General features: G+C 38.8%; 1 protein-coding gene across 1 annotated transcript; it reads left to right on the top strand.

Annotated features, from left to right (window-relative positions):
- The first annotated feature begins 5,227 nt into the window (after window positions 1-5,227).
- On the top strand, window positions 5,228-15,992 carry HYAL4 (hyaluronidase 4). Its single transcript, XM_059397506.1, has 3 exons — window positions 5,228-6,181; window positions 13,893-13,982; window positions 15,591-15,992. Exons 1-3 carry the CDS (start codon window positions 5,228-5,230, stop codon window positions 15,990-15,992), a joined length of 1,446 nt encoding a protein of 481 aa, XP_059253489.1.
- Window positions 15,993-25,757: the final 9,765 nt, after the last annotated feature.

The raw sequence follows: 25,757 nt of genomic DNA, 5'->3' as shown, positions 1-25,757 counted from the left end.
TTTCATAAAAAACCTGGCCTTTCCCACTGAAAAGTGAATTTTCCATTAGCAGGAGCGACACAGATATAGTCATTTTTATATACTTAACAAAACTGAAGCTCATTTTTTAGTAAGATGGGAAGGGAAGCAGTTTTATACAATCAAGATAATCCAGTAGTTTTAAAATTTGTTCAGAAGGAGAGACATCAGTTTTCTTTGACAATGGCATGAAAAAGAGTTATAACAAAACTCAATACCTAATGATGAATTTTGGGACTTAAAGGGATATTATCATCTAGTGGATAATGTTAAAAACCAATGGGCACTAAGTATTTAATAAAAATGTATGGGAAAAACTTAATTGAGAAACTTCTATCCATTAAAGTATATTTTTTCTTCTGCTGGAACACACAGCTTTCACAATATTGATAGTTCGTGAGAGAAGAACTTACAAACCATCAAGATAAGACACTGATTGACAATCAGACTAAGGCAGTAACATCCTTCAAAGGAAAAAACGGAAGCCCATTATTGGTGTTTGCTTTAAAGAGCTTTTATGAGAAAGTAGTTTAGCGATTAGTTCTGCAGAGCTGAGAGTATGGCTTCGAACTCAGTGCCTCTGCTGTAGCTTCCATTCTGATAAATATTTATGCATATATTTTTATTGTTAGTAACAAAGTATCACTTTGGTCAACACTTTCCTTATAGGTTTGGAGATAAAACATAGCCTTTTAAAATGTCCCCCCAAATGGACCTCTTTGGGATCCCCATTTAGGGTTCATGAACTTCAGGATATCTTTTCAAATCTTATGGATTTTGGGGTAGACACTTGGCATCTTAAACGTTTTGATAGCAAAATCTCAGTATCATGAAAAAATGAAACAGAAGAATTATAGATTTAGAAAATTAATTCCTTCTACCAATACATTAGGAGATAGGTGTATGGGGCGCCTGGGTGGCTCAGTGGGTTAAAGCCTCTGCCTTCGGCATGGGCCCTGGTCTCAGGGTCCTGGGATCGAGCCCCACATCAGACTCTCTGCTCAGCAGGGAGCCTGCTTCCCTTCCTCTCTCTCTGCCTGCCTCTCTGCCTACTTGTGATTGCTGTCTGTCAAATAAATAAATAAATAAATAATCTTAAAAAAAAGAAACAGATGGGTGTGTATGTTTTTAAAAGCCTTCCCAGAGTCTTCCCTCTATTTAGAATTTAGAGTTGCAATCAAAATTAAAACAAAACTAGCAGGATTAATTTATAGATCTATAATATTACTATTTTTCTCTTGTGTGTTAAAAATATTGTGAAGTTCTGAATATGTGGGTTGCAGAACTCTCATCTCTGTCCTGGATTATTGCAAGAGCCTCCTGACAGGCTTCCTGCTGCTTCTCTCTTGTGCCCTCTCCTTTTTGGGCTTGCCTAAACACAGCAGCCAGAGGAATCCAGGAAACCTAATTCAGACCAGGTCATTCTTCTCTCAAAACTTTTTAATTACTTTCCCATCTCAGAGTGAAAGCCAGAGTCCCAGCAAGGCCCTACAAGACCCTCTCTTTTACCTCTCTGTCTCTTCTGTTTCTTTGAAGTTCTTCAAACATGGCAGGCATCCTCCTGCCTCAGGGCCTTTGCACCTGTGTTCTTCCCATCCCATCCCAGGATGCTTTCCCAGACATCCTTCAGGCTTACTCCTTTTCTCTTTCAGATCAGTGAGGCCTTCCCATCTAAAGTGATCCCTGCATTATTTTTTTCTTTGCCATTACCACCTTCCAATGTACTATATATTTTATATACTCATCTTGTTTATTGTCTCCTTCCCTGCAAAGATTTAAGCCTTGTGAGGGCAGGGGTTTTTGTTAACTTTGTTCACTATTATTTGTTAGTACTTGGGGTGGGCCTTGTATACAGAAGGTGCTCAATAAATATTTCCTCAGCACTAAGTACTGCTTTCACACAGTGTCAATGCCCCTAAGATCACCAGGAACACACCTCCAGTTAAATGGGTTGGGTTTATTACACTTTACAGCAGGGGGAAATGTTCAGCACGAGGAACTGGGACGGTAAGACGGTATCAGGAAGAGCCTGTGATAGAATTTTTTTTAACTGGTTTTAGTCAGGTCATCTGACAGAGGGCCTAAGAACATGGAAGTATGCTCCATATTGGATGTTGTCAGAAAGGAGGTGCATATTTATAATTGGGTAAAGAATAGCAGTCACTCATTCAGCAAGAGAGAGGGATATTTGGTATTTTACAAGTGGCACACTGACCTTGTTTATATTTGTGTTTGCACAAAATGAAAAAGTGGCCTTGCTTTGTCTCATTTTATCATAGTCTGAGATTAAACTTGGTTGACGTTGGTATTCTGTGAAATTGTTTGTCTAATAGGAGAATAACACGGCCCTAACTTTAAGCGCCTCCAGCTTCTGACATCTGGATGTTGCTTTTTTCCCCCTTAAGTGTATCACAAGCAGCTATACTTCTATGGGAAAGGAGTGAGAGGAGAAATAGGAGTAAGCAGAAGATAGAGACATTTCTGTTCTCTGCAGACTCTTGTATGTGCATGTGGCAGGCCTGTCTCCCTTCAGGGGACTCCCCCTTCTTCACCATCCTTCACGTCAGGATGGGGTGAGGGCTGAGGCCTGCGGATTAAGACTTTTTTTTTTTTTTTTTTTTTTTGTCACCTTCCCCTCTAGTGGGCTAAGCCAAGTTCCACACGGTGGCTCCTCTTTCTACCAAGGGAAGGGTCTAAGGAGAAAGCTACCTCCCTTGACCTTCGGATTTTCAGGGAGCTGTGGTTTTGCTGGGAATAATCCATTCAGGGGCCTTCAAAAATGCCTTCACAGAAGTTTCCCTGTTGAAGGAAGGGAATTAGTTCCTCACATAGGTTCCCAGAACAAATCCTACTCCTACAAAGAAAAAACTGGGAGATAAAATCTAGGGGAGAAGTCCACGTTAAACTCCTCACTTATCCCCACCCCAAATGTCTTGCCAACTCTTCCTAAAATTCCATCAATTAAAGACTTGCGTAAAGAAGCAAACCTTCCTGGGTAGACTGTAAGGGGGGGAGGGGAGAAAGAAAAGGGAGGTGTTTCTTCTGTGATTTGTGGTTAAGTGTAGGTAACTGCACAGACTGCTATGCTGTAACAACCAGTCAAGAGACGGGGAAAGCTCTAGGCCATGGGGAGTTGGGTGGCAGGGGTGGGATGAGCAAAAGGGGTCCAGAAGAGTTCTGAAGCCAAGGGTACGTTTGGAAGGGCAGGTGTGGGGAGGTGAGGGAAAGAGGGTGGGAGAAACCGACAGCCAACGACTGCATAGTGCGGGTAGGGGACCAGAAAAGTTTCTAGGACGTGCCAAGAGAAGGAAGGGAACTTCTCTCAGCCAGCCACGTTTAATTAGGTGAGTGACAGCGCTTACGTCAGCATCCTGTCCTGCCTGGGTGGGAAGCAGAGAGCTGAGACATCAGCAAACAGAAGAAAGAGGCACTGAATTTTCCTTATTTATTTTGCCTGTATTGGTTATATAATCCTCACACTTTATTAGGTGTTCTGCCTGCCATCTGCCACGGAATGTGTACCTTCCATTCACCAGAATAAGGGGAATAATAATGTTCCAGGATAAGGAGGAAAGAATCACTTGATAACTTTGTAATGAACAGGTGAGGATTTCTGAAGCAGTAATGTGGGGGCTGACCAAAGGGGAAACAATTATCAGTGGAAAGCAACGTTTTGAATAAAATCCAAAGCAGGAAGTGCTCTGATAGGTTAGATTTTTGTTTTTGTATACATATATAACCTTCTCGAACATGAACTGAATCTTAACTTTAAATAAAAGCTCTTTTCTCCCCTATTATTGAACACATATGCAGATAAATCCATTTTTCTTATCCTGAGGCAGAACATAATAAAAAAACAAAGATAAGGAATACTTTTAAGAGCCATGACTCTTATTGTATTCACAAAATTATATTCCCTTGAAAATACTGTTCTCTTCAAATCTTAATTTATACTCCAGTATAACATATTTCATGTTACTAAGTGAAGTAATCTTATCCATGTTTGTGTTGCAGAGAAATACATGTATTTATTCAATTCAAGGATGAAGAAAATATCTACCTCCATAGTTCTTAAAAACTGATATTATATGTGTGTGTGTGTGGTGTGTGTTTATGTCTATATACATGTCTATATGTATGTATATATCCGTTTACTTAGTACTTCTTAAATGTCTTTCAATAAAGTTTTACACATTATTTTGGTAATTCAGCTGTTCAGATTTTCTGTTTCTCATAAATTATTTTATTTTTTTCATAAAGTATTTTAAATATTGATTTACATAGTGTCCAATGCCTATCAAAAATTATATAGTATAGCTGGTGACATCTAGTGGTTAAAATGATAATTACATACAACATGATGCACTCAGTTTTGCTGATTATTCACAAGCCTCAAATTCCATGGAAGAAACCAGTGTCAGTTGGAGTTCCTGGTTGTAACCAACCAAAACGAAATCTCACTGACTTGAGCAGAAAAGTGCTGTCCCATAACGATGCTGCCACTTAACACCAACACCATGGCTATCTGGTTCTGGATACCTCTACAGGCACTGCCACTCCTGGATATGGGAACGTCTGGCACCACCACCATTCAGGCTCTTTGATTCCTAAAATCTCAATTCAGAGTCTGGAGTAGGAAAAACACACACACACACACACACACACACACACACAGATCTAGAGCAGGATGGATCCTGGCTACAAACACATATTAGTACCCTAGCTGCAAGAGAGCCTGGGAAAGCATCTGGACATCTGGGCTTACTTAAAAGTTATTGTAAGATTAAATGAGATGAATATTTTATAAAGTACTTAAGCATGGTGCCCAGGATTTGATGAGTTTTCCAAAATGAGAGTTGATACAATTTTACATTTTTTAAAATTCGATCATGAGCTTTTTTTTTTTGAGGGCAAGGACCACATCTTGTTCATTCTGTATTCTGCACACAGGGCCTGAAGTTCCGTGAATGTTTACCGAATTGCACTGCTTGCCTCTGAAGAGAAGCTCCGTCACTATCCTTGCTTCTGTATCTCAGTTTATTTATATTCAAACCTTTAAATAAAAAGCACTTTAAAATAGAAATATGGAACAACAATATATCATCCAGTATTTGAGTCTTTTTTCCTCCAAATATCACTAATAGAAAAATACATCTCCCTACAGGTCTTCCACAGTATATTAAAGCAGAAGATAAGATTTTATCTTATCATGAAAGTATTATCTGAAGGACAATTAAGGTTTTGTGCTGTTCAACCAATACATCTCACATCATGGCTGCTCATACTCTTCATTCTGAAGTCTATCTCTTCTCTGAAACCTGCCCGACTTCCAATTTATCAAAGGAAACCTTTTATAGCTGCTTGGAATGCTCCAACGGATCAGTGTTTGGTAAAATACAATATAGGACTAAATTTGAAAATGTTTCAGGTGATTGGAAGTCCACTGGCCAAGGCCAGGGGGCAAAATGTCACTATATTTTATGTCAACAGACTGGGATACTATCCATGGTATACATCCCAGGGGGTTCCCATTAATGGGGGTCTCCCCCAGAACATAAGCTTGCAAGTGCATCTAGAAAAAGCTGACCAAGATATTAATTATTACATCCCTGCTGAAGATTTCAGTGGCCTTGCTGTTATAGACTGGGAATACTGGCGACCCCAGTGGGCCCGTAACTGGAACACAAAAGATGTTTACAGACAGAAGTCAAGAAAGCTTATTTCTGATATGCAAGAGAACATATCAGCTACTGATATTGAATACTTAGCCAAAGCAACATTTGAAGAAAGTGCAAAAGCTTTCATGAAGGAAACCATTGAACTGGGAATGAGGAGTAGACCCAAGGGCCTCTGGGGTTATTATTTATATCCGGATTGCCACAATTATAATGTTTATGCCCCGAATTATACTGGGTCATGCCCAGAAGAGGAAGTTTTGAGAAACAATGAGCTCTCTTGGCTCTGGAATAGCAGTGCTGCTTTATATCCTTCTATTGGTGTCAGAAAATCTCTTGGCGACAATGAAAACATTTTGCTTTTCTCGCAATTTCGAGTGCATGAATCCCTGAGGATCTCCACCATGACATCCCACGATTATGCTCTGCCTGTATTCGTCTACACAAGATTAGGCTACAGAAATGAACCTCTATTTTTTCTTTCTAAGGTAAGATACCTCTTGCCAAAGATGGGGGGGGGTGGTTTCCTCCCTGTCTTTAAAAGAGACTTTTTTTTTTTTTTTTAAGATTTCATCTATTTATTTGAGAGTGAGAGCATGAGCAGGGGGAGGAGCAAAGGAAGAGGGAAAAGTAGACTCCTCACTGAGCAGGGAGCCTGCCAGGAGGATCCCAGGACCCTCAGGCCATGACCTTAGCCAGAGGCAGATGCTTAACAGACTGAGCCACCCAGGGTGCCCCCTCAAAGAGACATTTCTTTGTTAATTGTGTTCTTTGAGAAATTCCCAATTAGTGGTCTTTTAGAAAGCAGAATAATTGTTCCTTCAGTTGTTTTTTTTTTTCAAAGATTTTATTTATTTATTTGACAGAGATCACAAGTAGGCAGAGAGGTAGGCAGAGAGAGAGAGGAGGAAGCAGGCTCCCACTGAGCAGAGAGCCCGATGCAGGGATCGATCCCAGGACTCTTGAGATCATGACCTGACCTGAAGGCCGAGGCTTAACCCCCTGAGCCACCCAGACACCTCCATAATTGTTCCTTTGATTAGCCAACCTTTTAGACTCTTCATTTATGCCAACTGAATTTTAATTATTTATTATTCTTTTAAGGAACATGTTATGGAGGGAAGGTTAAAAGGCAATGAAATCAACTCCTCCCCACTTCCTCCCCAGCTTTGATGGTGCTCCCTCATGACTGGCCTTTATTGAAGCAGTTGGTGGTGCACAGGCTGGAAAATCAGAAAGGGTATTTTAAAACGGAGTAGTTTGCCCTCATATTTGGAAGTGTAATTGGAAGCATTCTTGCTTCTGGCCTTACCATCTAATGTCAAGAAAAAAAATGTTTTCTTTTTAATGCATAATACCAGTTTTGATAAAAGGTATAAGGGAGGCACAGTAATGTGAATATATGTAGTCCTACTGAACTCAGAAATGGTGAAGGGAGTAAATTTTATGTGTCTTCTTACCACAATTAAAAAGTTTTTAAAAATAAAAAAAATTCAATCATAAATTCATCACTAGAAGATGGTTTTGCAACCCTAGGGTAAAACTTACAAATACAAGTATTATTGTTTATTTTGCTATTATAGCCAAAGGCTTCCCACAAACCATAAGGGTAACTTTTAAAATAGATGAACTTTCAGCTCAGTTTTCTCTCCCTTCTTCTCCCTTTGCTACTCTGGTAACTCAAATGGAACCTTCTGGAGATAAACACTTAAACGTAGATGCTGCTCTAATGGCCAGACTTAAATAAGTATGTGTAAACTTTCTTTTTAATTTCTTTTTTAAGATTTACTTATTTATTTATTTGACAGAGAGCGAGAACAAGTAGGCAGAGCAGCAGGCAGAGAGGGGGAAGCAGGCTCCTGACTGAGCAGAGAGCCCGATGTGGGGCTCGATCCCAGGACCCTGGGATATCATGACCTGAGCTGAAGGCAGAGGCTTAACCCACTGAGCCACCCACATGCCCCTGTGTGAACTTATTCAGGCCTTCACATGGGTGGTGCAGTGATATTTTTAGATATTACTGGATACCATCAGTTTATCACATTTCCTCCTTCTCCACCATTGCAAGTTTCAAATCACCAGAGTATATTTTAATACACTTATGCTTAGAGATGTTCTGACTGTGAAGCCTCCAAAGAGTGAGGCTCAGGAAACCCAGATGAGGGCTTTGGCATGACTGGTAGGTATCTACAGAGCATATAGCGAATACAGCCTAATCCTCAGAAGTAGAAAAGGCACAGATGTATCAGGATTTGGTAAATGCTATTCCTTGGACATCATCAATGAGTTGAGTAAGAAGAGAAAAGTCTCCACTGTGAACTTATATTTGTACTTCCCAGAAAAGGCATCAACAAATGATGATAGGAATTAGTATCACCTGGGAGGCTTAAAAAGTCCTCTAGATCTTCTTGATCCTGGAACTGAAAGTTAAATATTACTTTCTTCTGTGAAACTTCTTTCCTTTTTTATATTTCACTTAAACAAGTTTCTGTCTTTGATGGTAATAAATTTACTTTTAGAAGAAACAATAAACTTTAAGGGAAAAGTGTTCATTTTGAAAGATTAGCTTACACTACTGGTACATTCTGCACATTTGATAAACCTAGATTAGCTTCCTTGAGTAGCTACAGCCTCAGAAATATTTGTTTTAAGAAAAGAAGGAACAACAGTTAGGGTCTCATCAAGAAACAGTTTTCTTTTGCAGTCCCAAGAATCATTCGGTATCATTCTGAAAATTTCTGAATGGTAAAGTACTTCCAAATGTTTTATACCATTAGTGTACCCACCATTTTATTCTATCCTCCATTAAAATCTGCCCACAAAAATTAAAAAACCTGACATTCATTTGTACCAAATCATTAACGACTAATAATGGCTTGTGTCCATTTCTAATCTTCCAAAAGATAGCAGCAATTTATTTATTTATTTATTTATTTATTTAAGATTTTAAATTTTGGGGGACACCAGGGTGGCTCAGTTGTTTAAGTGGCTGCCTTCAGCTCGGGTCATGATCCCGAGGTCCTGGGATCGAGTCCTACATCAGGCTCCTTGCTCAGCAGGGAGCCTGCTTCTCTCTCTGCCACTGCCTGCCACTCTGCTTACTTCTGCTTGCTCTCTGTCAAAAAAAAATAAATAAAATCTTTAAAAAAAGGTTTTTAGTTTTAATTTTATTTTTTAAAAAGATTTATTTATTTGACAGAGAGAGACACAGCGAGAGAGGGAACACAAACAGGGGGAGTGGGAGAGGGAGAAATAGACTTCCCACTGAGCAAGGAGCCCTATGCAGGGCTTGATCCCAGAACCCTGGGATCATGACCTGAGCTGAAGGCAGATGCTCAACCGACTGAGCCATCCCAGATGCCCTGACTTTTTATTTTTAAGTAATCTCTACACCCAATGTGAGGCTCAAACTTACAACCCTGAGATCAAGAGTCACATGATCCACTGTCTGAGCCAGCCAGTGCCATGGTATCTGCAGTTTATAGTGTGCTTTTGTATGTGCATGTTTGTGCATGTGTACACATACATATATAGTTAGGATTAGAGAAACGATTTACCAAAAAGTAGCAGATTTCCTCACCTGTCCAACCTCAGTGCCTCATTATCTTAATAAATAAAATGAGACAGTATTACCTGCCCTATCTACCGAGCAGAAGTAGTATGAAAATCAAATAAGAAAATACATACGAAAATTTGAGACACTTAAAAATATATGTGGTGCAGCTGTCACTTTTTACCAGGTACCAAAGCCTTAAACTTGGAAAGGAATATCTAAGAATAGAATCATAATCAGCAGCCGTAGTGGGACAATATAGGGGCAGTAACACCTCATTTCACACAAAAGATTGCCTACACCACTTACATATACACAACCTAAATAAAACTTGATGTTATGTTTTTTAAAATAATGAAGGGAGTTTTCTTGACTGTAGATTTAAAAATGTCTTTCTAATTAATTAGTATTTCTTCTGGTAACATGCAAGGAGCTCATTGGTGATGCCCCAGCTCCCCACAGTGGGCACCTTACTTACATGCACTGTGGAGAGATGGGGGAGAGCCGGAGAAAATGCTAGGACTTGGAATATTTGTTGCTGTTACAGCATGTGTTGTTCCTTATTTCTTCTTTCATGTGACATCACTCACGTAGCTGACACTCTCATGTGGTCCTTATCTATTCCCAGAGGCATCTTACCTGTCACTTCCCTCACTGAATAGAGCCTTGCTCTTTTGGTCCCCAAAACATAGCTGCTCTGTGACTCATTCAGCACCCTGCTCTCAGCTAGGTGACACTGAGCTAATCTGGTAGAGAAATTTGCATTAATATCTGCTATTGACTCCTTACCTGTAGTCAACATGTGCATGAAGACTCACCATGTTGAATCAGTTCCAGTAAACTCTAAAGGACACATTGGGAAGAAACTTAACATTCCTTTTTTTTTTTTTTTTAAGATTTTATTTATTTATTTATTTGAGAGAGAGAGAGAGAGACAGCTTAAGCACACATGCAGGGGGAGAGACAGAGGGAGAGAGAAAGGCAGAGGACTCCCCATTGAGCAAGGAGCCTGATGTGGGACTCAATCACAGTCCCTGGGATCATGACCTGAACTGAAGGCAGATGCTTAACTGACTGGGCCAATCAGATGTCCCCAGCATTCCTTTCTGATAATTAGCTTCAGAAGGTGTGGGTTTCACGGCAAACATCTATAGCTTCCTTACTTATAACCTGTAAATGCTGTGTCTCCCACTTCCCTCTGGTGACACTGCTTTAGCCCAAAGGAATTCATGGGAGATTTGGGGTTTCCAGTTCAGCATGGTAAGAAGCTTGGAAGTTACCATACCATCCTAACAAGTAAAAAGCTAAACAGACTGGGGGCGCCTGGGTGGCTCAGTGGGTTGAGCCTCTGCTTTCGGCTCGGGTATCGGGTAATGATCTCAGGGTCCTGGGATCAAGCCCTGCATCTGGCTCTCTGCTCAGCAGGGAGCCTGCTTCCCCCTCTCTCTCTGCCTGCCTCTCTGCCTACCTGTGATCTTTCTGTCAAATGAATAAATTAAAAAAAAAAAAAAAAGCTAAACAGACTGAAAAATCAAGTCTTCTTTAAAAAAAGAAAGAAAGAAAGAAAGATCAGCTTTTCTTAGATTCATGAGAAGGGAAGACATGGGCAAATTGCTGCCCTAAAAATTCAAGAGGAAAACAGGTGAATATAGAGAATGACAACTTACCAGAACACAAACCTCTGTGGGAACCACAGCCAGAGTAGGGTAACTTGAACTATAATTGACAAATTGCTGGAGACTCAGTGAGGACCAATCTGAGAGATAAAAACTCCAGGGGACTCAGTCATGGGTAGGGATATAATTTTGTGAGTTTTCTCTCCAAAAGCTTATCAGATACTCACAGTGAATATCAGAGAAAAATCTTCTAATGCATCTGGCAGGGGCAGAAGAAAAAGAACTGTTTTGAATACTGTTTTGAAGAACATTCTGTTCTTCTTAACAAGGTCTGCCCTCAGGAGACACTAACCAGTACCAAACCTACTGGGGACTCATCAGAGCCTAGGTGAACTGGGAGAAGGGAAATACCCAACTCCAGCTGGCTCTAGTCTTCCACTTGCAAGAAGGGAAATGCCCGGCTCTAACCCCATCTAGCCTGACTATCCCACCTAAGAAGTGGGAAACACAACTGATCAACCTGTGAATTTCACAGTCCAGAGGCAAAGACTCACTAAAAGACCAAGAACTAATCATAGGACTATAGAACACTTCCATTTCTTCTACATCTTACTAGCACAATGCTGAGTGCCTATCTATAGCAGTTCCTTTTACCTAGTATGAGCTATTTGCCCATCAAGAAAAAATTAAATCATGTCTAGCTATTAAGAAAAAAAACTACAAGACATACTAAAAGGCAAAAACAGAATTTGAAGATATAGAGCAAGCATCACAAGCAGACGCAGATATGGCAGGGATGCTGGAATTATCAGACCGGAAATTTAAAACAACTTTAGTGAATATTCAAAGGGCTCTAATAGATAAAGTAGACAGGCATGCAAAAACAGATGGGCAATGTAAGCACAGAGCTGGAAATGCTACAAAAGAATCAAAAAGGAATGTTACAGATGAAAAACACTATAGCAGAAATGAAGAGTGTCTTTGATGGGCTTTAGACTGCACAGGGCTGGGGCAAGATTTCCAGAGCCTCAGGATGTCTCAATAGAAACCGCTGAAACCGAAAAGCAAAGAGAACAAAGGCTGGGAAAACAAAACAAAACCAAACAAACCCCAGAACAGAATATTCAAGAACTATGGGGCAGCTGAAAAAGGTTTAACATACATGTAATAGTAATTCATGGAAGGCCACTGGGGGATTTGGCCTCTCTGGTCACATGATGTGGTCATGGCTTCACTAACTTCAAAGTGAGTGAAGGAAGGTTCCCTGCTCCTTGTATCTTTGCCAAAAGAGGCAATAGGTGTAGACCCAGCAGAGTCCTCATTCTGGGCATTACACGGCTGGCGCCTCCCATATTCACCATATCATAGATAATTTTCAAAAACATTTCACTTCCCCTATCTCACGAGAGCCTCATGAAAACTTCCTTTCTTGTTATGTCAGCTCTGACCTAGTCAGCAGACTCCGTGGTCACAGAAATGGAAATGGATCTGAACCTGAAAGTCATTTAACCCAAAATCTCCACTCTTCTTGAAAACATCCAGAAGAATAAAACTTAAGACATGGAGACTGTAAAACCTTTGAGTGGACCATAAAAGTGAACAGATAAGAAGATGTATCCCTCAAGTGTTGATTTTAATAGAAAAGGTCCCAGGCAAAATATAATTATAAAGTTCTGCTTTTATTTCCCAGCAAATCACCCAGTTACATTTCCCAGCATGTAACTGATGGAAATTCATCCTTGGAGTAAAAGGTGAATGCTTAGGATCTTAAACCATCAGAGAATATACTATAATTTAATAAACTTATCTAGGAAACCTACCACAGGACCTTAAATTAGGAAACCAACTGCATACATTCAACTCCTAATTTCCTTCTTAAATGGCCTCAATCCATGTTAATCCTTAAACACTTAAATCCTTTAGGATGACAAAACCAAAAATCCCCTACTGAAGTTTTGTTTTCATTTACTTAACATACAGAGAAAAAGTCGGCACCTCTATCATGACTGGATGAGTCATAAATAAAGCCCATGAAGTCAGGTACATTGAAATCAGACACAAATAGCTTCAGAGATCAAACATAAGGGTGGACCAAATCAGAGCCTATAGGTCCTTAACACTGAGTCGCTTTGTCTGGCCTTGGGATCCAAAGGACACAAAACCCCTATGGGTCCTTGCAGAGGCGAAGTCCTCCCGGGAGTGTTGCAAATTGGGAAGAGAATTTAGCTAAGAAGAATGTGAGGTATTCTCCACATTTGAAAAAAAACTTTCAGATTTTGTTTCTGGGTCATGTACATATGGCTGGTTTGTGTGTATTAGCCCCAGTTGACTTTGATTAGACAGCTTCTGGTGGCTATTTCTAGGCTGTCATCAAAATGATATCCTATTTGGCAAAATGCAAGTTTTTCTTTAAAAATATTTAGTATGTTTTTCCGGGGCGCCTGGGTGGCTCAGTGGGTTAAGCCGCTGCCTTCGGCTCAGGTGATGATCTCAGGGTCCTGGGATCGAGTCCCGCATCGGGCTCTGTGCTTAGCATGGAGCCTGCTTCCTCCTCTCTCTCTCTCTGCCTGCCTCTCTGCTTACTTGTGATCTCTCTCTGTCGAATAAATAAATAAAATCTTAAAAAAAAAATATTTAGTATGTTTTTCCATACGATTATGGAGTGATTTTTTTTTTTTTTTAAAGATTTTATTTATCAGAGAGAGAGGGGGAAAGAGCGAGCACAGGCAGACAGAATGGCAGGCAGAGGCAGAGGGAGAAGCAGGCTCCCTGCTGAGCAAGGAGCCCGATGTGGGACTCGATCCCAGGACGCTGGGATCATGACCTGAGCCGAAGGCAGCCGCTTAACCAACTGAGCCACCCAGGCGTCCCTGGAGTGTGATTTTTGAGCCTTGGTTTATTCAACATTTGTGTTACTCTAAGAACGTGGAGAATCCTCCTATTATATTATATTGCACTCAGCCTCTAATCCTAATCCCTGGAGTACTGTTTTTATAACATGAATAATGAACTCTGATCTCTTCAATCTAGCAAGATCTAATCAGTACCATTGGAGAAAGTGCTGCCTTGGGAGCGGCAGGCATTGTCATCTGGGGAGACATGAATTTAACTTCATCTGAGGTAAGGCGGAACCTTGAAGGTATAATTAAAATTATTTAAAGTATTTGCTCTTTCCTGGGATAGTTAACTCCAATCAGAGCTCTCATGGCTCCCACAATAAACTAGCTTTAGAATTAAAGTCTAAATCAATGCATAATAATTGAAGGAGCTCAATAGTATTATTACCTTTTGTTAAGACAGTAATCACAATACTAACATTTGTTGGCTACTTATTATGTGCTCAGATTGTGCTAAATGCTTTTTGTTTTGGATTTGCACACTTACTGGCCATAATAACCCTTATGAGATAGGGTCTGCCATCCTCCTTTATTGATGAAGAAACAAGACAGGAAATCCAACTAGGTTAACAGCTAGTTAGGCTACTTAACTGGTGAAGCTGGCATTAACCACAGTTTGACTCTGGAGAACTTGCATTTAACTACAACATTAAATGTGTTATATCCTATTTGGAGAAGAAGAAACAGATGGTAAGTTTTTAATCTCTGCATTGAATCTATTTTTCCTCTTTGGGGAAATTAGCTGAAAATTAATAGCATTTAAAGTGAGATGTATAGCTCTCTTCAAATTTCTCCCAGCTCAGATATTATTTACTCTAATAAGTCTTTCTAGTTTTTCCCAATCCATATTAGTCACAATCTCTTCTGTATTTCCAGATGCTATTTGTTTATATCTCTACAGTATGATACATTTGCCTGGAATTGTAATACTTGTATCCTCAACATTTTTTGTTAAATTGAAGTTTTTGCAAGTTCATGATGATCTGATACTATTCTCAGAAGTGCACCGGTTCAATTTGTTGCTGTCAAGATCTCTTTCATGAAACTGTTTGTTTTAACCTGACTTTTAAGCTGACAATATCAGCTTAAAAGTCTCCCCTGTCTAACATAAGAATTAGGTAGAAGTGGGAAGAATCAATTCTTAACTCTCTAGGTGTTAATATTTCCTCTCCAGCCTGTGCGGCTGATGAGAGGAAGCAGAGGGCACAAACCTGGTGGCCTCCGTTTAGAACACATAATAGGAACCATTAAAAAAAAAAAAAAAGACCTAGACAGGCTTTCTCGTGTTTGAATTGTATACGGAAGTCCAGAACCCAGGGTAGTTGATATTTGAGTGTAATTGACAGGAAAATCCAGGAACCTACTGGTCGACTGTTAAGAATAAATCAGTTAGACTATGAGGATTCAGGTTTCTACACAAGTATGAAAGGTACAGAACACCCCAAAAATCAGCCAGAAGACAGCATCTCTGGCATGATTTCTAATCTGGGTTTGTTCTTTTTTTTTTCACACCCATTAAGTTGGGGGCTAGAAAGAGGAAAAAAGGAGGTAAATTGGAAGAAGGCAGGGTCCTTATACGATGACTCTGGGACCCATTTGCAAATTCAGTGGCTTAGCTCCCTTGTACCCTATTCTCCATCTCCTGCCCCTGGGACCTTTCATCCTTTCTGATCAGCTCCCCTGTGTTTTAGCACCTGAGCCTCAGAGATCAACCAGCTGGAGCCAAGATGTTAGGTTTCACTCAAGGCCAAAGAACTGCCTTGGGGGCCTAGATGCTCAAACCCTATCAGTGCCCAAACCCACTAAAGCCCATTTGTTTCCACATTTCTAGGGCAACTGTACAAAGGTGAAGCAGTACGTGAGTTCTGATTTAGGGAGCTACATAGTCAACGTGACGCGAGCAGCTGAGGTGTGCAGCCTTCACCTCTGCAGGGGGAATGGGAGATGCAGAAGGAGAGTATGGAAAGCCCCGGATTACCTTCACCTGAATCCTGCAAGTTACCGCATAGAGGCCTCCGAGGATGGAGAGTTTATTGTGAAAGGAAAAGCATCGGATACAGACCTGGAAGTGATGGAGAAGAAATTTTCCTGTCATTGCTATCGGGGTTACGAAGGAGCCGATTGCAGAGGGACCAAGATGGCTGATGGGGGCTCCAGGGTTTTCTCTTTTCCTGGCTCACTGATGACACTGTGCCTGCTGGTTTTAGCAGGTTCTCAGAGAGCTTGGTTGTGAGACAGTTGAATTTAAAGGGAGATTTACAGCTTATAGCGTAGTCACCTAGAGAAGGGATGAAACTTAGGAGGGGTTTTTTTCCTTCTGAAAGCCACTGAGAGGTATCCTAAGTAGACATTATGTATGTCCCTTAACATAAACACGAACATGTTGCTTTATTTGGCTCTGATTTGGCTAAGAAACCAGATCCATGAATAAAATCAGTACAGTCTTCATTACTCTGGAATGTTAAGTTGTATTTAAACCAGACCTAGTTTATTTTCGTCTTTATATGAATCTGTGTGTGTGTACATATACATATTAAATTATTGATTTCAAAGTCTGGTTTTTCTGGTCAGCAATGTATTATGAACAGATGACTAAGTAATCATCTGATTCCTTAGAAGAGGTCACCTCAGGGTATGAGCTGGTCACTCGATCTACTGAAAGGAACCAAAGGCAACGTTCCTTGTTCCAGCCTGAGGTTCACTCTGGGCTTCTGTTCCTCACCTGAGCACACTGACTGCAGAACCAGGTCCTGATGTGGCTTCTCATGGAGGTGCAGAGACTGAGGCAAGGGGAACTGTTCCCAACTCATTGCAAAGCCATCTATTCCAATATGGTGCTTCTCTCACCCACTACGAGTCCTTCTCTCACAGACCCTGGCAATTTAAACTCTATGAACAGCTGTAGGATAGTATTCACACTTGCCTAGGCTGACATTGCTCTAGGTCCAGAAACTGATGTCATGCTACTAAAAAGGTGGTTGGTGTCTTTTGCAAGCAAAATCATCACTAAAAAATATTTAATAAACACTTAAGGGACCCAGAAGTGCTACTGGGAAGGGGTTCTACCAAGAAATATTTGATATTGTGGTCCCCATATGTAAGCTTTTAAGCAGTGGTTTTCAAGTCAGATTGCATCTAATTTGAATCACAGTTTCCTTGCTCGTCTGTATGTGGGACTCCAGGTATTTATATTTCCCATTTTCTCATCCAAAATTTGGTTATACAGTTCTCTCCTCTGTGAATTATTCTAAAGAGTACATAGAATAGCATATCCCATGCATACTTTGGCTTTTTAAAAAAGATTTTATTTATTTATTTGACAGTGAGAGAGATCACAAGTAGGCAGAGAGGCAGGCAGAGAGATGGAGGGGAAGCAGGCTCCCCACTGAGCAGAAAGCCCGATGCTGGGCTTGATCCCAGGACCCTGGGATCATGACCTGAGCTGAAGGCAGAGGTTTTAACCCACTGAACCACCCAGGTGCCCCCATGCTTTGGCTCTTAATACATGTTGCTAATCTTCAGTTATCCTCCTTTGATCACCAAAGTAACGGACACACTTAGGATAAAACAGGGTCTTGGGCAATTTCCTCTTTCTGATGTTATGTTCTATTTATAAATCACTTGGGCATTGTGTTTTATTGAGAGGGATGTTCAGTTGATAGGATTTCCTATCCCTGGAGAAAATCCACTTGGAAGGCTAACTCCATATAGGTATGATGCTATAACAGAAGGCATGAGACTTGACTCAACCTCATCGGCAGCCTCTTTTCTCTCTTTAGGAAACATTTGCAATCCAGGTGTGCTGTTTTCAACTCTGGGTCCAACTTGTCCAAATTAAGGAAATGGTTAAGGTCTAATTTCTAAATGTGAAATACAAATAAAACAAAAAACTTTTATATCTAAGAATGAGAGGTATTATTACATAGACTAGCTTTTTAAAAATTAAATTTATTTTCATATCAAAGATGATATAATCACATTATAGAAAATTTGGAAAATAGAAAAATAATAAGGGAAGTCACCAATAGTCACTATTAACATATACTGGTAACTTTTGATGTATTTCTTCTTAGCCTTTCTTCTAATGACTTTTTTAAAAAATGATTGTAATAAAAATATGTGCATAATTTTGTGTCCTCTGTTTTTCACTTAACCATGTTATAAGCAGTTTCCATACTATTTCATAATTCTCATGCCATTTGAATGTCATCCTTAAAGCCACATAATAGATGGAGCAAAATTTAATCAACAATTTTCCCTAAGTTTTATTTATTTATACTTATTTATTTGAGAGAAAGAGAGAGACAGAGAGTGGAGGGGAGGGGCAGAGGGAACGAGAATCCCAAGCAGATCCCCTAATGACCAGGGAGCCTGATGCAGGTCTCCATTTCATGACCCCCGACCAAGACCTGAGCCAAAATCAGGATTGGGACGCTCGACTGACTGAGCCACACAGGTGCCCCCCATAAATTTTCATTTTTAAATGTCAAGCTTCTAACATTAGGTCACCTATCAGAGAGTACTTTCCAGATCCCCCTCCTAATTCATTCATTCACCTAATAACCAGTTTTTACATTCATCAGTTTATTAAGCATTCACAAGTCCTTTACTAGAATGTAACCTAGAAAAATGAAGACTTCATTTTGTTCAGCATTTGCTAGAATACTACTTGCTACAGTACCTAGCACATAGTATGTGTCCAATAAGTATGTTAAATGAGTCAATCATTCAATGATTCAGAAACCTGAATCTATGGAAGCTATATAGTTGTTGTAAGGGTTTTTTTTGTGTGTTTTTTTTTTTTTTTAATTCTTCACATGAATAGTAAGCCATACTCAAGTAAAAGTATGCCACACTCAAACATTAGTGTTCTACTCTAGTCCTAGCACGTTAGCTTCTGAAATACGTATTTAGCTCCTCTGTTGAAGAACTCAGGCCTAAAGAGAACAAATCACTTGGCAAGGTCAAAAAGCCAGTTTGTAAAAGAGCCCAACCTGGGGGTGGGGGATGGGCGAAACAGGTGATGGGGATTAAAGAAAGAGTACTCTTACAATGATGAGCACTGAGTAATGTATAGAATTGCTGAATCACTATATTGTACACCTGAAATTAGTAAAAAACTATTTTAACTATAGTGGAATTAAAATAAAAAGCTAAGAATACTCCTCCATCCTTACCACCTCCCCACCCCCCACCGCCACAGCCCACAAAAGAAGAAAGCCCCTTCTGGAATCTGAGTTGCCGAGTTTTCTTCCACCATAACTGGTTGTAATGGAATCCAAATATATTCTTTCATCTTTTGGCCATGAATTTAATGCATTTTAAAAAATTAATTTGGGCTACTATTACTACTTATGCTCAATCAAACTCTAAATAGTCCAGTTGTAGATTCTCTATTTAATTTGGCTCATTTCTCCTGGAAAGGAAATCTACCTTCTGAGCTGCTGAATGATAATAGCTTCTGGATCATCCTACCTTCCCTTCATGGAAGCAACAAGGTTCTAGCCTCTCTAATCTGAATAGTCTCCTTTACAAAAGGGAGATAATAATGGTATCTTTTGTCCTTTTATACTGATTTAATGAAAAAAGTAGGTAAAATACTTAGCATAAAACCTGGCACATAAAAAATACCTAGCAAATATTAGCTATTATTATCACATACTTCAATATTGGTCTCCATAAAAGCTGTGATAGGCAATATTATCTCTATTTCGAAGTAGAAGTTATATATGATTCAGAATATTGAAATGACTAACTTAATACCACAAAGAAGTACCCAGCCTTTGAACCCTTTTTGGAGGAACTTTTTAAAAAATATTTTTTAATTTATTAATTTGAGAGAGAGCACACACACATGAAGGAGAGTGCAAGCAGGGAGAGGGTAAGAGGGAGAGGGTAAGAGGGAAAAACAGACTCCCCACTGAGCTCCCCAGGACCTTGGGATCATGACCTGAGCCAAAGGCAGATGCTTAACTGACTGAGCAACCCAGGCACCTCCTTTTTTGGGAAACTTAAACTAGTTATCTTTTGATCATATCTCAGCAGAATACAGGAGTCTTATTTCTTTTTACTGACTTATAGAGATATATAACCTACAAGTATATTGATTCTGGTATCAGGTAATCAGTGATTTTTTTTGACCCCCTGTAAGATTAACCAATCTACTAGCAATGTACCCTTAGCTTGCATACTCTAAATAATATTTACCTATAAAAGAAACCAGGGTCTCTTAAGAAAATGTCCAACTCTAGGTTTAAGTAGGAAATGTACACAATGAATCAGAAATATCTTGTTATACCATTAAGCAAGGATGCTATCAAAGATTATTAGAATTGTATCAAAAATACCCACTAGCCAACTTAAAAGAATCTTCTGCTGCCAAAGGTGGGAAAATTCAAGAATCACTAAAGAAATAATCGCAGTGGGTTGAAATGCATCAAATGCATTTAAATTTATGAGGTCAAAATGATATTAAAAAAAAAAATCTTCATTGACCACTTTTGAAGAATGTTAAGGGACAAACTTTATTACTCTGAAAACTGGTAAATTCAAGGGAAAAATCAAGAACATTTCCTATATGAATTGTATATATAATCTCTGGGTAACCAAATAGTGGAGAAGGGAAATTTTCTTATTCAAGGCAACAAATGAAGAAGGTATGATAAAATTAGAATACATTCTGCAATTCTTAATGAATTAATGAATCAGGCACAGATTATCAATGGCTGCTAACATCATGAAAAGAGGTAAAGCCAGACATTACATACTACCTAACTGAAGTATGTAACACCAGCTAAGAATAAATCCTTCCAGAAATCTGATCAGGCTTCTACAAATTCACGGGAACAAAGGAAAATGCAGAACAACATCACAGGGATATAATGATGAAAATTCAGCTCCTCAGGAGCTCTATAGGTCAAGTAATCTGGTTTTATCAACAAATAAATGGCAAAAAAAAAAAAAGAGGGTGGAGGAGAATGAACCTATGTGTATATAAATGTGGGGCCTGTTAAATGAATTATAATAAATCTATACAATAGGATAACATTCAGCTTTAAAAGGGAATGAGGAAGTTCCCTGTATGCCAATGTCAAAAAGATCTCTAAAATATCACTGTCTTGTTTAGGCTTTATTTTCACTTCTAACTAATCACACTAGAGGCAACCCACGATCTTATATATTAGGAATGTATTTCCAATTACATTTTAGAAAACACTTCCTGGATACAGCTAAACTAGTCAAAAAGTTTCTTAGATCTAGTGGGAATGGAACTCTAAAGGGATACAGATACCAAAGCCATAACAGACCAACCAAACTCAAGGAAATGATATCATACAGAAAAGGGAACCAGAATAGGCCATTACTAAGTCATGTACCTCAAATACAAAGTAATATGTAGTTCTATCAAAATTTTTTAGAAATTTGCTTATCCTAAATCTTGAGCAGCAGCTCTATTTTGTGATTATAACTTAAAATGATGAAATAAAATTTAATAATGAGAAAATAACTGTTGTGTCAAAAGGAATGTTAATATTGTACTCTTTTGTTTCTACTAGAGAACTAAATGTATAAACTTACTGCTTCCTTTGTCTTTAATGCTAACTTTAACAACTTGGAAAATTTTTAATGTTGCTGAACATTCGCTTATTAACTTGACAGTTTGTTCTCTGCAGATCCAGGAACCATCAACTTTTCACTTCAAATATCCCTTTTATTATGAAAACAGAACAGAGTACTCCATTCTTTGTGTTTGTAAAGTAAAAGTCTTAGGTCATCATTAAGACTGCTTATGGCATTCTGTTCTATTAATATACTAAGAGAAATAATATTCTGCAATCAAATTTACTGCTACCCTCAAATAACTTCATTCCTTTGTCAAGGAAAAATAGATCATACATATTTTATATCTACTGTATTATCTATTGGACTGTGTTTGTACACCTAAGTGTAACGTGGTGCTAAAATCTTTCATTTAGGAGCATTTACTGATTTTAATTTGTGTGTATTCTTACAATCTATATTTTCCTCTGGGCATATGAAATCTAAACTTACTCTCCATTAAAACACATTAAATGATTTTGTCCTTTGGAGGCAGACAATGTAAGACTCTACAAAGAAGACAGGGACTAAGAATCATCAGACTCACTACTTGATGGTGTATGACATTCTAGCTATCACATATGAATTCCGCGCAGCACAATGGAGGGAAGTCCAAAGAAGAAATAAAGCAACACAATACATCTCTTTAGAATATTTCCCAGAACCTGTCTGGGGAAATACTGCACCAGTTTATATCCTTTGGCAGAATTTGATCACTGACCCCATCTAGCTACAAGGAAGACTGGTAAAAGTGGTCTTTATTATTTCTGACAGCCATTTGGCTAGATTAACATCTATTACTATTAAAAAAGGGGGGTGCCTGGGTGGCTCAGTGGGTTAAAGCTTCTGCCTTCAGCTTGGGTGATGATCCCAGGGTCCTGGGATCAAGTCCTGCATCAGACTCTCTGCTCACCGTGGAGCCTGCTTCCCCCTCTCTCTCTGCCTGCCTTTCTCCCTACTTGTGATCTCTGTCAAATTAAAAAAAAAAAAAAAGGAACAGGAGAGGGATGCCTGGGTAGCTCAGATTGTTAAGCCTCTGCCTTCGGCTCAGGTCATGATCCCAGGGTCCTGGGATCAAGTCCCACATCAGACTCCCTGCTCAGCAGAGGGTCTGCTTCTCCCTCTCCCTCTGTCTCTCCCCTGCTTGTGCTCTCTCTCAAATGAATAAATAAAATATTTTTTTAAAAAGGGAACAAGAGATTGAGGAGTAATGAACACTCTATGCCACTCTATATCCTGTACAATGGACACTTTTTTCATTTCATTTTTTCCTCCCCCTACTCACTAACATTTCCTGGAAAGTGGGGTTATCTTTTTTGGCACTGTATCTTGAGATCAAGCTCAGACCCACTTAGGAGGTACTTGGAAAGTGTTTGTTAAAACAGAGCATAATAACTTGCTAGCCAGAGATGCATATTAAAATCACTTGGGTAGCCATCCCAAAACAAGCACTCCTGGGCCTACCACCTACTGTGGAGTCAGATGGCCTGAGCTTACATACATATTCTGAAAAAGTTCCTCAGTCCACTATAATGTGTAGTCCTAGTGAGAATAACATTCAACTAAATAATAAGGGAAGAACAAGTAATATAATCTTTTTAAAAAAAAACTATTAGTTGGAGTTCTGCTTCACATCCTAAGCTGTAGTAACAGAAAATAGATTGTTCTAGGAATTGTGAGAGCCATAAAATGGGGAAGCTTGCCTCTACCTCCTTCCTTCCTCCTTCTCCCTTCTTTCTTCTTTCTTTTCTCCTTCCTTCCAGTTAAATTGCATTTCTGTCCACTATTTTAGTTCATTTCAATTTCCCAAATTAAACATCATTATTACTTTTATGATAGATAGAGCCAGTTTGTTTAGATTTCCTTACATATTTACCTTTTATTCCTTCATCTTACATTTTTATATATCAAATTTCTGTCTAGGATCACTTTTCTTTTTACTGATGATCATTTTTTTATAGTTCCATTAGTGAAAGTCAGCTGGGGGAGAACTCTTTATGTTTTTAATTTGATCATAATTTTACCCTTAATATAGAAAGATAGTCTAAACGGGTATAAAAGTATAGATTGATACTTATTTTCCCTTAGCATTTTGTAGAACCTTATCCTAGTTTTCTATTGTTTTTGTTGATAAAACTGCTTTCTATTTAACTGCTTTCCTTTGTAAATAATCTGGCCCATTTTGCAACATTCTGTCTGGTTTTGGAGTTCTATAGTTTTGGTGTAGGGTGTAAGTGGGTTTTTTCTGCTTATCCTGCTTATCATTTGGCTTAATCATTTTTTTATGATCCCATATTTTCCTTTTTAGTATTTTATAAATTGATTTTAATATTTTATAATTCCTTGAACATTATGAAATCTATAGAGATTCTAATAGATTCATATAGATTCTATCTAATAGATTCATACAGAAATCTATATGAGATCCTATATTTGTTGTTTTTTATTCTTGCTAACTTCAGTAATGATAGCTTATTTATTTGTGTGTTTGGCAATTTTTAATAATGAGTTAATATTTTCTTGATTTTAGTCTGTGCGAATGCTAGGTGTCAAAATTTGGGTTTTCTTCATAGAGAGGATTTTTAAAAAATTATACAACTTAACTGAGACACAATTCACGTTTTACAGAATTTGTCAATTTGAAGTATTCATTTCAGTGGTTTTTTACTATATTCACAGAGTTGTGCATTCATAACCCCATTAAATTTTAGAACATTTTTATCAGCCCCCCCAGACCCCATAAGCCCATTAGTAGCACTATTCATTTTTTTCCCAATCCTCCCCTCTAAGCCTGGAAAACCACTAATCTACTTACATGACATGCCAGAAAGTGACCAGTGGAAGACGACAGCCCTAAATTGGTTAATGCTCTGTGCTAGAAAAGTGTTTGTCATTAGGAGTAATAGGAATCTTCCCAATGCTCTCAGCTTGATATTTACAAGATAAAATTTTACTTCAGGGGCGCCTGGGTGGCTCAGTGGGTTAAGCCGCTGCCTTTGGCTCAGGTCATGATCTCAGGGTCCTGGGATCGAGCCCCACATCGGGCTCTCTGCTCAGCAGGGAGCCTGCTTCCCTCTCTCTCTCTCTGCCTGCCTCTCCATCTACTTGTGATTTCTGTCAAATAAATAAACAAAATCTTTAAAATGCAATCTATTAAAAAAAATTTTACTTCACAAGAGGATTAAGTATGACATTTCCCCCTGCTTGTGCTCTCTCTTTCTCAAACAAATAAATAAAATCTTAAGAAAAAAGAGAAAAGAAGAGAAAAAAAAGTTACTTCCTTAGTGGAGCCTAAGAAAAAACAGTCTGAGATGCTAATGTGAGTCAGTAACAGGGGCTATTTTCCAGTTGCTCCAGAAATACAGCAAAGGTGATCCTTATCAGCATTTGTACAAGGCTAAATTCTGTGTTCCTTAACTGAGATCAAACCTCCCCTTTTCAATGCATTACCTCTTTTCATAGACTCCTAAGATCTAACCTACAGTTATTTACTTGGCCTTCAAGTTATTCAAAATTGATTTTCTCCACAATTATGGCACCATTGGGATTGATTATCAAACTCCAGGAAGGTGTGAAGGAGAAGAGAAAACAAATTATACATGAGTAATCATTAGTGACTAGGTCAGGGTGGACTAAATTGTCCTGACTGGGTAGATTCCTTCTGTTGCCTAGTTTAATAATTAACAAGTAAATAAAGAGATTTTCACATTGAAATCAAATGTTGGGTTTGAACTTCCCTATTCTTTCCTTTCATTGATCCTTAACACACATATTATTAAGAGACACTTGCAGTGCCCACACAGATCCCCCAAGGTTCCTTATATAATTTGTTGTGCATCCAATTGCCCATATTCACGGTGCTTCCCCCAACCCCACCTTCCTTCCAGTTCAGTGTGGTTTTGCTTCCTGTAGCCCTTAATTGGATCCCTTGGGTGAGCAGGCTTATGCTGCCCTCCTCAGGACCTTATTGAAACTGCATCATTCCTTGGCTAAGTCTCTGCTGCTTTCATTCTCCTAAGTGTTTTTTTCCAGAGAAAACTTCTTTAATAAATCGCTGCACATAAAACCGTATCTTAAGTTAGTTGCTAGGGAATCTGACTCAAAATCCTCGTTCTCCAAATATTTAGAGACAAGCATAAAAATAAGGAAGCTTGCCTTTTACATGGAAACAATTATTACAGACATGTTAAAACATAAATTGGAAAACACATTTAGAACACGTGACAAAGTGCTAAATGCTCTATGTAAAGAGCTCTTAAATCAGTTCAAAACAACGCAGATCTAACATGGGAAAAGGACACAGACAGAAAATCACAGCAAAGAAACAATGAAATGGCTCAATTTCTCAAAATAAAAGAAATTGTAATTAAGATGACAATAAGATACCATTTTTACATTA

This window comes from Mustela nigripes, chromosome 4, assembly GCF_022355385.1.
Source record: "Mustela nigripes isolate SB6536 chromosome 4, MUSNIG.SB6536, whole genome shotgun sequence".
NCBI classification, from domain to species: Eukaryota; Metazoa; Chordata; class Mammalia; order Carnivora; family Mustelidae; genus Mustela; species Mustela nigripes.
The sequence above is the reverse complement of the archived record's forward strand: the minus strand, read 5'-3'. Positions and strand labels throughout refer to the sequence as shown.

Coding starts and splice junctions, on each gene's coding strand:
- HYAL4 (XM_059397506.1), top strand. CDS start 5,228: ATGAAAGTATTATCTGAAGGACAATTAAGGTTTTGTGCTGTTCAACCA. Junction 6,182..13,892: donor CTCTATTTTTTCTTTCTAAG/GTAAGATACCTC, acceptor TCTTCAATCTAG/CAAGATCTAATCAGTACCAT. Junction 13,983..15,590: donor TGAATTTAACTTCATCTGAG/GTAAGGCGGAAC, acceptor CCACATTTCTAG/GGCAACTGTACAAAGGTGAA.